Here is a 15423-nt window from a genome sequence, read left to right as displayed (position 1 = left end):
CATGCTACCCGACTTCAAACTATACTACAAGGCTACAGTAACCAAAACAGCATGGTACTGGTACCAAAACAGATATATAGACCAATGGAACAGAACAGAGGCCTCAGAAATAACACCACACATCTACAACCATCTGATCTTTGACAAACTCAACAAAAACAAAAAATGGGGAAAGGATTCCCTATTTAATAAATGATGCTGGGAAAACTGGCTACCCATATGTAGAAAGCTGAAACTGGATCCCTTCCTTACACCTTACACAAAAATTAATTCAAGATGGGTTAAAGACTTAAATGTTGGACCTAAAACCATAAAAACCCTAGAAGAAAACCTAGGCAATACCATTCAGGACATAGGCCTGGGCAAATGACTAAAACACCAATAGCAATGGCAACAAAAGCCAAAACAGACAAATGGGATCTAATTAAACTAAAAAGCTTCTGCATGGCAAAAGAAACTACCACTAGAGTGAACAGGCACCCCACAGAATGGAGAAAATTTTTGCAATCTACCCATCTGACAAAGGGTTAATATCCAGAATCTACAAAGAACTCAAACAAATTTACAAGAAAAAAAACAACCCCATCAAAAAGTGGGCAAAGGGTATGAACAGACACTTCTGAAAAGAAGATATTTATGCAGCCAGCAGACACATGAGAAAATGCTCATCATCACTGGTCATCAGAGAAATGCAAATCAAAACCACAAGAGATGCCATCTCGTGCCAGTTACAATGACAATCATTAAAAAGTCAGGAAACAACAGATGCTGGAGAGGATGTGGAGAAATAGGAATGCTTTTACACTGTTGGTGGGAGTGTAAATTTGCTCAACCATTGTGGAAGATAGTGTGGAGACTCCTCAAGGATCTAGAACTAGAAATCCCATTTGACCCAGCAATCCTGTTCCTGGCTGTATACCCAAAGGATTATAAATCATGCTACTATAAAGACATGCACACGTATGTTTATTGCGGCACTATTCACAATAGCAACGACTTGGAACCAACCCAAATGTCCACAATGATAGACTGGATAAAGAAAATGTGGTACATATACACCATGGAATACTATGCAACTGTACAAAAGGATGAGTTCGTTTCCTTTGTAGGGACATGGATGAAACTGGAAACCATCATTCTCAGCAAACTATCGCAAGGACAGAAAACCAAACACCTATGTTCTTACTCATAGGTGGGAATTGAACAACGAGATCACTTGGACACAGGGCGGGGAACATCACACCCAGGGGCTTTTGGGAGGTGGGGGGCTGGGGGAGGGATAACATTAGGAGAAATACCTAATGTAAATGACGAGTTGATGGGTACAGCAAACCAACATGGCACATGTATACCTATGTATCAATCCTGCACATTGTGCACATGTACCCTAGGACTTAAAGTATAATAAAAAATAAATAGAACAAATAAACCCATGGAAAAAGCATTTTTCAAAGCAACAGCAGTATTTTAGCTTTTACTCAAACCCCTGGTGGTTGTGTTTCTTCCTCATGATCACAGCCATTATTCTTGGTTACAAATCTTTGCTTTCTTGACATTTGTCTGCAGCATTTGGTCATTGGTGTTTGCTGAATGAATGAATACAGAAAGGTCAATTTCCTAACAAGTTATGGTAAAATCTGAGAGTGATCTTCTTGGGTCCAAAGTTTCTATACATGTTCCTGCTGAAGTGGCTCTAGGGTAGCTAAGTGAGCAACTCTCCACTTCAGTGTTGCCCATCTCATTGGATGCCGAGCAAATAGCAGTGCCTAGGTAACCTGACTGCTTGGATGCTGGTTTCCAGGCAGTGCTTTCAATAGATCTCCATAGGTTATAGAAAAAAAATTTTGTAATCATATACTATGTAGCATTTAAGTTTTATTCCTTTAATGCACACATAAATAAACGTGTGTCATGCATACACATGCATTCACACATTCACACATACAGTGGTTGGTCACCTGCAAACCTACTTTTTTGCTGTTCCCTGTGCTTACTTGAAACCATTTAGTCCCTTTCATTCCCGTGGCTGATAGAAACAGGAAGGCTGTTTGTGAGGGTTAGAACATTTTCTCTCTCTCTTCCAGTCCATCTGGTCCCATATAATATGAGGCAAAGCTGAGATCTTTATATTAATAAGCAAAAATACTGTCTCGTCATCACAGGCCATCACTGTCACTTCACCACTAGGTGGCCACTGCCCCTCAGGGATCAGCATCCATATGGCTTGGGGTCCCTTCCCTCCTTTTTCCAAAATACAGAAGTTGATGAGCTCGATAATAGAAAAAAAAAAAAAAAGAGTGAGAGGAGTAAGCCTAGTCATATTGCTATAAGCAGAAGTATTTTTGGGTTTTTTCCATGTTTAAATTATGTCTATATAAATAAAATGTAAACTTTACCATTGTAACCATTAATTGCATGGCATTAGGTACATTCACATTGTTGTGTACCTGTCACTAACACCCACCTCCAGAACTTTTTCATTTTCCCCAGATGAATCTCTCTACCCATTAAAAAAAAACTCTACATCCCCCTGCCTGTTTGTTTTCTTGTTTTTAATACATAGGGAAAGCAAGGAAATGCGAGCACACCAGGCTAAGATTTCTATGGAAAATAGCAAAGCCATCAGCCAAGATAAATCTATCAAGAATAAGGCAGAACGGGAAAGGTAAGTCTGAGAGTGCTCACTGCAGGAATATGGCATTGACTTGAGGACACAGTCTCAACTTTCTTTACATGTGTACACACAAACACAACTGAGACATAAGAACAATTATGACTTTTGACTAGGAATTCTGCTATTATAACTGCAATGAAGATTTGTTATTATTACTGTAGAACAATCGTCCACATTTTCTGGTTGCTTACTACAACCAGTAAAATCGGTTTACATTCAATATATATGTGCTGCTTTACAAACAAAGTTGTATAAAATATGACATAATATAATTTTTTTTTATTTTATTTTTTTTGCTTGCTTGTTTTGAGACCGAGTCTTGCTTTTTCACCTAAGCTAGAGTGCAGTGGCCCAATCTCAGCTCACTGCAACCTCCGCCTTCTGGGTTCAAACGATTCTCCTGCCTCAGCCTCCCTAGTAGCTGGGATTACAGGCATGTACCACCACACCTGGCTAATTTTTGTATTTTTAGTAGAGATGGGGGTTTCACCATGTTGGCCAGACTGGTCTTGAACTCCTGACCTCAAGCGATCTGCCTGCCTCAGCCTCCCAAAGTGCTGGGATTATAGGCGTGATCCACTGTGCCCAGCCTATAGTCAATACAATTCTGAAGCATCCTTCCCAGGTTCCATTGGGTCATTCTGCAAGCCTCTCCACTGCTCAGGTGTCAGTCTGTTCTGGATGGGCCAGTTCTGAATAGCAGCAGCAGTCAGGGGGATGGTCTTCGTTAGTGGTCCTTCACATGGGATCATCTTTAAAGCTCCCATCCCGTTTGTCTCATTTGTCCTTATGTTAGGTGAATTTTCTGGAAGCAGATCAAGACAGGAATTGAGGTGCTTGTGATTCACTGAGGAAGGGACCTTCAGAGAAAGGGAGTGAGGAAGCACGAAGGCCCAGGACAGGCCCTAAGCAAGGATGTGGTCTCACCTAGGGTCACTGTAACCTCAAATAAAAAATTGTACCACAGATTTGTCCCTCTTTGAAGCAAGAGTACCAGGCTTTTGTGTTTCTGAATTAGGCAGTCATTGGCTGCCTGAGATTGGGGAAAAGGTTTATGTGGCCTCCATAGAAGGTGTCAGGTGCAAGCCCTTTAGACACAGCTGGTAAAGGTGATCTGAGGAGCCGTCAATAGTCATGTTACCCAAGGGATAGGCACTTAATTCCTAGCGATCACCTGTGCTGCCCGTCATCCACCTCGGGAAACCTCTGAGAATACAAATGCTGTCAGCTCCATAACCACTACACCACCAGCAGTTAGGGACAGTGAGGTTCCTTCTATGGGGGGAATAATACCTAGCATGAAGGTGGCCTTCTGGCTGAAGTCCATGTCTCAGAGAAAAACTGTTTTATGAGCCAGGTACAGTGGTTCACACCTATAATCCCAGCACTTTGGAAGACCGAGGTGGGCAGATTACCTGAGGTCAGGAGTTCGGGACCAGCTTGACCAACATGGTGAAACCCCATCTCTACTAAAAATACCAAAAAATTAGCTGGGTGTGGTGGTGCATTCCTGTAATCCCAGCTACTCAGGAGGCTGAGGCAGGAGAATGGCATTCACCCGGGAGGCGAAGCTTGCAGTGAGCCAAGATTGCGCCACTGCACTCCAGCTTGGGCAACAGAGCAAGATTCCATCTCAAAAAAGAAAAGAAAAGAAAAGAAAAGAAAAGAAAAGAAAAGAAAAGAAAAGAAAAAAGCGTCATTCTCTAGATGTTATTCTCAGATAAGCAACTTTGTTTAAGGGCCTTATATACATAGAAATGACACCTTCTTCAGCTTGAAAACACCAAATATTCCAGCCATGATAAAACCTCATTAATTTGAACTGTTTTAAACTGTCCAAAGTGAAATATAGAATTAACCATGACAAATGTGCCAATTAATAGCTTTTTACCATCTTTTTCAAATATGTGACAAAGTGGGCTTTAGCTTGGTTGAGGTCAAATTATCTTCAATTTGGAGTTACTGCTAACTTAATTAGCAAGGTTCTTAAAATTTATCTTATTTTGAAAACTGTACTTATTTATTGTAACTTTCTATTTTTATTTGTGCAACTGTATGGGGTACATGAGAAAACTTTACATGTATACAATGCCCAGTGATCAAGTCAGGACATTTAGGTTGTCCATCACCCAAGTACTATACATTTTTGGCTAAGTATTGTCACTCTAATATGCTATCTCTTGTAAGTTTGTAACCAGTGGTAGGTGGTTCCAAAATATCTACAAATTGGCTGTTTTTTAAAAAATAATTTTTCTATACCAAATGATAGTTATGTTCTAAACCCATACTGTGTGTATGTTTGTATCCGCTTTATCTAACTAAAGAGAAATAAAATTTAAAAATTTGTCACAGCACTAAGAAAGATATATAGAAACTGAAAATCATACTTACCTTTTTAGATCAAAGAAGACATTTTAACAGAAATTACCCAATATTTATAACTGAATGATAATGTAAACATTATTTATCAATGTGTAGAGGGTAGTTAAAGTGATATTTGGAGTGAAAAGTACAGCCTAGATGCATATATTTTGTAAAAGATGTGAAAATTAATGAGCTAACCACTCAAAGAGAATATGAAGTTGGAAAAACAGAGTGAACCCAAAGATCTCTGATAGAAAGAAATAAATTTAAAAAGCAAAAAATACTGAAATAGAAAACAAAATGCAATAGAGGGCATTCATAAAAACAAAAGCTTATTTGACAAGAATAATAAATCAGTTAGCTTCCACCAAGACTAAAGAAAGAGAGAGAAAGCATGAATTAGTGATGTTAGGGATGAAAAAGGGAATTAACTACAAAGAAAAAGCAAGTCTACTATTAAAAAACAACTACCAATAAATTTGAAAAGTTAGATGGAGTGCAGAATTGCTTTGAAAAATATAAATATCCAAAACTAACTGAAAATGGAGCAATCCTGAACAAACTGACAATTATTACAGAAGTTCAAGAAGTTTAGGTTTTTTCACTCATGAAAAACACTCTACCTCACCAGTAGTCAGGGAAATGCAAGTTAAAACAATGAGCAATGCCATTCCATAGGAGCATCCAACTGACAAGAAAGTCTGATAGTACTAAGAGTGGGCAGAAATATGGGGAAGGAGTAATACCCAGACACTGCAGATGGAAATGCAGTTGGGACAACTGGATTGGAGTAAGGAGGAGCCTGTTTGTACCCTGCCAACTGGCAAGTGTGAGTATACACCCTACAGCAGCCTTTGCCTATGTGCACAAGAAGATATACACCACACTTCATCCACTCATCCATTTATTCAACAGACTCTTATTGTGTCACGTATTACAGGGCCCATGCACCCGATCATTGTAGCGTTGTTTGAAAATAACCTACTTTTTGTTCATGGCAATGAGGAAATAGTGTAGTCTGTTCATAAATTGAAAAATCCATACAACAAATGAAAATAATGAAGTGATTTGGAATATGGATGTATCTCTAAAACATAAGAATAAGTAGTAAGCTATGAGAAGAAACCCAGACTATGTTACTCTATGGGTACATATAGAAAACACATGAAACAATACCAGCGACATCAGCATCATGTGGGAGCTTATTAGAAATTCAGACCTCCCACCCCAGGCCCACTGAATCAAAGTCTCAAAGTGGAGGGCACAACAGCCTAGTTTTTATCATCTCTCCAGGTGATTGGTATACACAGGAAAGTTTGAGAAGCTCTTATATTACACATGGGCACATCTATATGTGGCTTAAAATATTAAAACGTGGGTGAGAGGATCCACACCAAATTCACAATAGTGGTTACCTCTGGGGAGAGAGGAAGAAGGAAAACTGAATCAGGAAGAATACAAATGGGGCATTAATTACATCTGTAACTGTTTATTGTCTTTAAAAATGTCAGATAAACATGGCAAAACACTAATATCGGTTAATCTGAGGGATACACACACAGTTTTTTAAATATTCTTCTCTGGACACCATATGTTTGAAAATACTACAATAAAAATTAGAAAAATAAATCAATAATTCCATCCAGAGAATTTGATGGAATATATCTCTTTCTTATTTGATATAATATTAATTTCATTCAATGTCATACCAACCATTATTTGTGCCCATTGCTTTTAGGCGAGTCAGGGAGTTAAACAGCAGCAACACTAAAAAGTTTCTGGAAGAAAGAAAGAGAGTAAGTATTTTATTATATTTTTTGCATTCTTCCTTTAAAAAACTATAAACAATAACTCATGCTTAGCCACCAGACCTCTAGCTAATTTGCTTAATTTGATTTTTCTGTACATTAAACATTCCAGCTTCTCTGCTCCCTGAAAGCTACAATAATCTCTCACTAAAATCTTTAAGGTAATGATTTGGCACTGTTTTACACAGAAAATGAAGCCAGGTTTAGTCATCCATAAGTCCTCTATTATTTTCTAAGATTTTAGCAGGAAAGATCTTCCCAGAAAGAATTATGAGTTTAAACTCGACAAATTTTGAGATGATTTTTTAAAAATTATTATCTCTTTCACTTAAATTATAAAGTTACAACTCATCTCTCATCCCTGTTTTAAGATTGTAACCCAAAGTTTATCAGAATTTTTTTTAATTTTTATTTATTTAATTTTTTGCAGCTCGCAATGAAGCAGTCCAAAGAAATGGATCAGTTGAAAAAAGTCCAGCTTGAACATCTAGAATTCCTAGAGAAACAGAATGAGCAGGTATTTTACCTAAAATACGTAAAAACATGTAGGCAGCTAGCCAATTTGGGGTACACATGCCGTGGCCCATAGTGACCAGTGGCTTTTTGCATATCGTAATTGAAAGGTGGATAGAAGAATTTGTTGCACATTACTATATTTTCTCCATTATATCCAAAAAGAAAAGAAAGTACCTGTTTTTGGACCAGGAGCAGAATCTGGCTGTGCCAAAAAAAAAAAAAAAAAAAAAAAAAAGAATATTTGGATAAATTATGGGGATTCTAAGAATGAAATTACTAAAAGCGAGAGTATGAAAAAAATAGATTACAAAGTATTTCTCCATTTTCATTTAGAGTTTTATAATTTGCAAACTACAGGCAAGGGATATGATGTTTAAAAGCAAATGAGAGAAACCACCTATTTTCAACCTCAATCTGAAAATGAAGTTTAAAAACCTCCCTGGGGCTTACAGGTAGAATCTAAAGTCATGAGCCCCCATCACTCTACAAACCACTGAGCATGAGTAGATACCGTAGTTTTGGTGCTTTTTCCCAGCAAGACAAGACACTAAATAAAGAAATATACACAAATAAAGAGTTATCCAGGCCGGGTGCAGTGGCTCACACCTGTAATCCCAGCACTTTGCGAGGCTGAAGAGGGTGGATCAGGTCAGGAGATCAAGACCATCCTGGCCAACATGGTGAAGCCCCACCTCTACTAAAAATACAAAAATTAGCCAGGCCTGGTGGCATGCACCTGTAGTCCCAGCTACTTAGTAGGCTGAGGTGGGAGAATCACTTGAACTCAGGAGGTGGAGGGTGCAGTGAGCCAAGATCGCACCACAGTTCTCCAGCCTGGGTGACAGAGTGAGACTCCATCTCAAAAAAAAAAAAAGGAGTTATCCCAACTCCAACTGTTTAGTTAGGCCAATGGGCATATACCAGCACCAAGAGAAATGTATTTTTATCTGGTGCATAGTACAGATGGGCACCTTCCCAAATGGGCTACAGCCCATCAGCAACCTTCAAGTTGATGGAAATCCCTCTAGTTCCTGTGACAACAAGACCCTCAGTTATCATTTAAGTATCAGACAAATGTCAGTTCAAATGTTATTCTTTAGGTGTAGTTGGTATAGAAATTATTATTCCTAGGTAATTCAATGTAGAAACGGAGAGGTTTTGATGAAATATGTACTTGTGCCACATTGTTCCTTCCTGTTTTCTCCCATCTATAAAACAATCTTATTTAAGGAATACTTTTTTCCAAAGTAAATGGCTCCCCTTGAAGAATACTTAAGTAGGAATTATACTAAAAGGTACCTTTGAGAAAGTTAAAAAAAATAAAATAAAATAAAATCATTTTTTGTATGTCAATAGGGTAACAGATAAATCTGACTTCTAGTTTCAGATTCTTTACTTTTTGGTGGACAGAAATTTTATTCATCAACATACTTCCTAGTTATGTTTCCCATGTCCTTTTCAGCTAAATGCTTCTATTCATAAGCAAGTCCACTCCAAGGGGACAATACATGGTTGTTGTCCCCATAGGTCCAATTCATTTGACCAACTCATAAACACATCACATTCTGGTACAAGTTTCCTAGCTTATGGTTTTGCTCGTAAAGCACTTCTCAGAAAGTGCTCCTGGGGGAAATGTAGGAATATGAATAAGGATAAAGCCACCATCTCCAAAGCTTTAGAAGCCACTTCAGTGATTCAACAATGGGTAGGGATAAGGATGCCTTGGAGAAGGTTTTTAAAAATTCTCCCTAGAAGAAGTGCACAGTGAAAGGTAAGGCACAGTTATGTGTTAGTTAACTAAATTAAGAAACTACTTGGAAATTAATTGTGTTGCTTAGCAACAAGTTTGACTAAAGAATGTAAATGTGCTCAGAATTACTCATCACTACAATAGTGGTGTATGCCAGAGCTAGAGAATACGGTCATCTTGTGTCGCTAGTTTCAGAGCCGAAGTACATAATTTTTAAAAATCACTTTGAGCTTTTATCCTAATACATGACTAATTCAAGCCACACCAGAGTTCTTGCATTAAACTGCTAGATTAGTGATAGCTATATTGATTAGACTGTATTGGGAGAGTGCTGGCTTTTTGTTCCAGAAATTCAAATAATGTCTTTTAAGGTCTACCACCCACGACTGATACTTTGAGTCACAAAAGCTTGGGAAAGCATAGAACATGAAAAGGCTTGAGAGCTGATAAAGATTTAATGAGATTCAAGGAAAAGACATTTAAGATATCATACTGATGCTTCTGGCAAGCAAAGAATTTGGACTTGAATTTCTGTGTTAAGCTTTGCTTTAGAAATATGGCCTGTTCAATTGCAAATTCAATCCCAGATCTTTCTAGTATTTTTGGCATTTAAGGGTTAGAAAGCTCTCAATTCACAGTTACTCTGTATGGTACAACACTGTCACGGGCATAGTGCAAAAGATACAGTGACTTCACTTCTTTACTCATGAAAAGGCAAGGTCTGGAACTATATAGTATATCTCCTTTCATCACCAGGTAAACATTTCATCAGCAAGAACAGTTCTCTGTCTCCAGACAATTCAAACTTCCACAACAATATTCTAAATAATTGTTAAATCCCAAGACTTTTTTTCTAAGCCAGAGATAAATGTAAACATTCTCTCATAGTATTTCCCTCAAAGGTTTCTTTCTGTTTTCCTGTGACCCTACTCCTAATCAGTATCCCAAATCTCCCCTTCCAAAGGAAGGCCTGGAATGGATTCAGTCCATTAGCTAACCCAGTGTTGGGGGCACTGGCAGAAACAAACCAAGCGGCAGTATGTTTTGGTCCTGATTCTGGTTCCTCACCTTCTAGGCTATTTGTAAGCCACTTTATGTCCTTGCCTACTTGGTCAGCAGATTATTCACTTAAAACTCTGAAGGTTGGGGATGTTTTTCCTCCTTGAGTTTTTTCATAGACCTCCCAGCTACACAGTATATCTCATCTGTCTTGACATGTACCATTTCAAACATTAACGACTCCATTACTGTCACACACTCGAGTCTCAAAAATTGATTTTTGTCATCAATCCTATCATTTGATACAGAGAGGTAAAAGGTTTTGCTTAAAGGCTAGGTTCTCCACTTACTGCCACAGAAGAGAGGCACAGTCTGGGGATGACAGGCGTTGGTTGTTTGTTTTGTTTTGTTTTGTTTTTTTCTGTTGAGATCAACTAGGGGAAAGTTTGTCACTGAGGGGTGTGTACGTGTTTTATCCTTAGCTTTTTGCTTTTCTGTATATGGTTTTGCATTCATTTCTCAAATTCACTTCAATATTCATTTATTTTCTTTGCTTTGTATGTATGACTCAATTTTGACATTACTATTTTTGTACAAACAGCTTTTGAAATCCTGTCATGCAGTGTCCCAATCTCAAGGTAGGACCGAAACTCTGATAAGCAAGACATTGCTTTCCTTCTCGACTACGTCCATATTCTCTGTGCAGTCTCCATTTATGAGTCACATCTGGTCATAACTAATATCTGAAGGGTTTGGATTTAAAAGCTTGACTATTCCATGCTTGGATTTCTGATGTCATATTCATGCCAAAATGCCCAGAGTCTTTAGAGAATTACTTCTGAGGGTATTTGAGCCTGTATTTTCTATTGCAGATCTGGGAAACAGATCATGGTAATAAAGACATAACCAGAGTAGTGATGTGCAGCAGTCATTTGGACTGACCACAGCTAAGACAGGGTCACAGAGTCGGATCACTCACAAATGTTAATATGACTCCAATTAATTTTTAAAGCACCCAGTAAAAGTTGGTTGGTGGTTTTTAATGACGGAGCTGTGCTCTGCGTGTAGAAACATTACACGATGACTCTTGTCATGCTCTCTGCTAAGTCCCATCTGCTAAAGACCCTGATCACCCCTCATAAGTAAGGTGACCATATAATTTATTGTCCATACCAGGATAGTTTTGAGAGTGAAAGGCAGCTCTATTCATAATATCTAGGACTACAGGCATAAACTGGAATTGCCTCAGACAAATGAGAATGAATGGTCACCCAACTCATACAAAAACTTAGCTGTTGGAATAGTCTTGTAATGTCCTATGATTCTTCCTTCTACACCGTGGTCAATACTTTCTTCAGAAGCTAAAGGGGGAGAAGCACAGAGAATCGTTTGCTACTATTTACTGAACATGGAAGTATTTAATTTCCAGTGCTGATAATGTTTCACTGTCATCCCTTATGAATACTGTTTGTGTCATAGTTTCATGTTTGTATATTTTTCTCCATTTCTTCATTTCTCTATTAGAGTATTACTATACTTTAGACATAAAAAATATCTGGGTAGAGGGAACCACCCATCCCAAATTTACACAGAAGGATTTAATTCTTTGGTGTTGTTATATCCATCCTCACCAAAATGAAACTTAATGCCAAAATATAGAAGTAAGAAGAAGGAGGAAATCACAGTATAGTCTATGGGTTAAATTAATTTTGTCACAAGAATTCATTTGGAAGATGCTTTTCGTATAATGTACAGAGTTGACCAAACCGCCTCCCAGTAACCTTCCATTTAGTTGGAATATCTAAGCAGACATGAATATTAACATCAGGGCACTTCAGAATCTGCCTCCGATTTGTATCTTCATAGGTCCATGTTTCTATTTTCAAATGTCCTTTATTTCAAAGCAGCATGTCACTAAAAAAAGAAATGGGCAATCCTCATTCCTCAAAAGATATGTGCATTGGGTTGGGCAAAAGCATCCAGGCTACCAATTGGATAATAAAAACTAAAATGTACTATTTGATTTTTTCCTGTTTCCAAGCAAGTATTTCTCACCAGACGCTGCCCCTGTCGTACCCCCTTTCCTCTTCTCGAATTAGCTTGTTGTCTTAGTGACAATCTGAACTCATGAGGTTGAATTCACTATTGCTTACTTCCTGGTAGTCCATAAAAATTACCCTAGAGAAGTAAGAGCCCACAGGGATAGAATTTGTACAATAGGATTCCTGAAGGCCTGCATGTTCCTGTAACATTCCATTTACAGAAGACTCCAGCCAGTCCAATGTAATATGCTCTCACCTGAACTTCTCTATCAATTAGATTCTTAGGGAATTACTTTTAACTAAATTTCAGGCTATTTAGGAAATAAGTTGTACATAAGCAATACTTACTCTAAATGTGATAAAATTATCTACACACAGTCAAAGCAACGTGTCAATCTGTAGAAACTAAATCAAGCAGTTTGTGGTAAGAAGTGGCAAGAAGTAACCTGCCCTTTTTCAGTCTAAAGATAAAGCAAGTGGTCTACCCTCTTTTCAAGTGGTTCTCCTGGCACTGTGTAAACCAGTCCTTCTCAAAATTTAATGTATATAAAAACTTCCTGGAGATCTTGTTAAAGTGAAGATTTTAACTGATTCAATAGGTCTGGGGTAGACTCCAAGATTCTATGTTTCTAAGAAAGTCCCAGGCAATGCTGCGCTGCTTCTACGTGGACCATATTTTGAGTAGCAAGAATGTGGTGACAGGATCATATTTATGGGAGAAGAGAGGCCAGGGTTGTTAAGTGCCTTCAGATAAGAATTTCAACACACGTAAGGCCATGTTTCTGATGTTATAGGCGAAGGAGATGCAGCAGATGGTGAAATTGGAAGCCGAGATGGACCGCAGACCAGCAACAGTAGTATGAAACTCCAAAATGCAAACTGAAGCAGCAAACCCACAAAGCATCAAAAGATTCACTCACAAACTTCTGAACACAAACTCCGTGGATGAAAGCTGTTTATTTTGTTTCCTTCATGTGTAAACAAGATGATATCTGAAACCAGAGAGACTTGGAATGTCTGATTGACTTCTATTTAGCAGCTTGAGTACTGCATTTCCTTGGCCAAACAAAAGTAGCTACAAATCCACAAAAATTGACTATTCCAGTAAGGCAGAGTTTAACCATTGATAATACAACTTAAACATGTTTGCTATAAAATACCATCACAAGTAAATGAGCTTGGTGTTAACAACTCTCCTTTGTGATGCCTTAGGACATGTTTGAGCTGCAGCAAAAAAACAAAAACAAAAAACAGTGCATTAGCAATTTCATAGCAAGTGCATGCACTAGGAAAAGAAAACTCTGTCTACAAATGTATTAGCGGAAGTGGTGGTCTGCTAGACAAATAATTTTGCAAAATTTTTCTACAGCTAAGTTACCTCATCAGTAAGTGCCGTGTCTCTACCATGCCATCAGAGGCTAATTTCCTGTAAAAGTTGTGGAAATTACTAGAACAATAGAAAAATAGAGCAGTGTGTGTGTGCCAAAACTCATCATTACTCAAAGGAGAACTGTGTTAGGCACATTTAAGAAAGTTGACATCTGACATTGCTTTATAGGAATTGTTTCCGCAGATTCCAGATACTACAATTCACACCATAAAGATTGTGAAGTGATTATTGGCAAACGTTTGTAAATGTGACCATGTATAAAGTATTTATACTCTTTAATTCACACTGTTAGAGAGCAAAATCATCTAAGTATTGCCACATGACAAGATTAGTAAGCAGGAATACTAGAACTATGTTTGCATGATACACAAGCACCAATAAAGACTAATCCATACAGACACAGTTAACCTAATGCCAAATAAATACTGGTTAAATACATGTATGGCACAGAATATAATTTGACTATCAAGACTTTTAGCATAATGAAAAAGTCTATATATATGTGTATATGAATTATGTGGGCATTCTTGATACTTCAAGTTCTAGTTTGAAAAAAATACATAACTAATTTAATTTTACACAAAAATATTTATGCAGATTTTCAGAATTTCATATCAGGAAATGACCTTTTTATGTCTGTTAAATATCAAAACAATTTGCTACAGTGTTAATCTGCATGGTCTTTAAGCCTGTTGTAGTTGAGATGCAGACAGTGCATGAAAAAGTATTCCGCTGGGAATTGAGCCATGCCACCAAAGCCAAGAGGAGCGCATGGAAACCCGGTAGTCTAGAACTAATCAGATTACTGATTTTAGTGCACAGCACCAAATGAATTGTTGTATATGCTTGTACAAATTGATTCTGTGTGTTCCTTTGAACAAAGCGGAGAAAATGATGATACCATCGCTATTGAAATTAAACTTCCAACTTCTCTAATAAAAAATTAAAATACACATAACACTCGTCAGAGTATTTGCTCCCAAGATGCATTCTAGCAAATGTTTTGCCTTTTTCATATGCATGATCTCATCGTTATTTTCCAAGGGGGCTTATTAATACCCCCACATGTTTTTCACCCAAATGATGCAAAATATGCAGATTCTAGTTGACTTCAGATGTAATATACTTGTTTTTCTCCTATTTATGATTTGAACTGGATTCTGTAAAATATCTCTGGTTCTTAGTTTCCTTACCTGTAAAACAGTGGAGTTAGACTACATATCTTTTGGCACTAACATCTCATGAAAAATTTTGGTTAATAAAATATCACCATATTTAGATTGCCAATTTTCAAAGATTCTGAATGGCTTCTCATCATCAAATCACATCAAATCCAAGAGCGCAACTGTGCTCACCATTCTGTAACACTTGACTGAATTCATCGCTTGCCTCCTCTTGTTTCTGCTTTGGAGAGGTACTACTAGTTTTTCCATTTTTCTTACTTCTTCTCTGGCTTTTCATCCTCCTAGACCACCATAAGCTTTTATATTTTCCAGTGTTATATATGGAACCAGTTTTTGTCTTTAATCCAGGTTACTTTTAGTATTTGAGACATCATATCATTAATCCATTGTAGTAGGATTAAAATGTACACACAACTCAAATGTGCAACAAAAAGGTGTTACCTGCTATTGTAAGTTCATATTACACTCAAACCTTGCATTCTCCCTTATTATGAAGAAAAATTAATTGCCAGTTAAAGTAACTCAGCTCTTCCAGTTATTTAAAAAAAAAAAAAAAAAAAAAAAACATTTTCAGGGACATGTTTAGTTACTTGATAGTCAAATTCCCTGTTAGAGGCCCTCCCCATTCAAGAGATCTTGCTTTTTGCCCCAAATGGCATCTGGGTGTGAGGGAAGCTCATGTGTCCACCTGGCAAT

At 37.6% G+C, this 15423-nt stretch overlaps 1 protein-coding gene across 10 annotated transcripts in view; it reads left to right on the top strand.

Annotated features, from left to right (window-relative positions):
• The window catches only part of PLCB4 (phospholipase C beta 4), a 408833-nt gene extending 394337 nt beyond the window's left edge, over positions 1-14496 (top strand). For all 10 annotated transcript variants that reach the window (XM_037990701.2, XM_037990697.2, XM_037990700.2 and 7 more), the window contains 5 exons: positions 2564-2665; positions 6777-6834; positions 7277-7363; positions 10713-10749; positions 12948-14496. In XM_037990701.2, coding sequence (XP_037846629.1) covers positions 2564-2665; positions 6777-6834; positions 7277-7363; positions 10713-10749; positions 12948-13036 — 373 coding nt within the window. In that variant the 3' untranslated portion in view covers positions 13037-14496. The remainder of the gene's footprint in view (positions 1-2563; positions 2666-6776; positions 6835-7276; positions 7364-10712; positions 10750-12947) is intronic.
• Positions 14497-15423: the final 927 nt, after the last annotated feature.

Source organism: Chlorocebus sabaeus, chromosome 2, assembly GCF_047675955.1.
Source record: "Chlorocebus sabaeus isolate Y175 chromosome 2, mChlSab1.0.hap1, whole genome shotgun sequence".
NCBI lineage: Eukaryota > Metazoa > Chordata > Mammalia > Primates > Cercopithecidae > Chlorocebus > Chlorocebus sabaeus.
The sequence above is the reverse complement of the archived record's forward strand: the minus strand, read 5'-3'. Positions and strand labels throughout refer to the sequence as shown.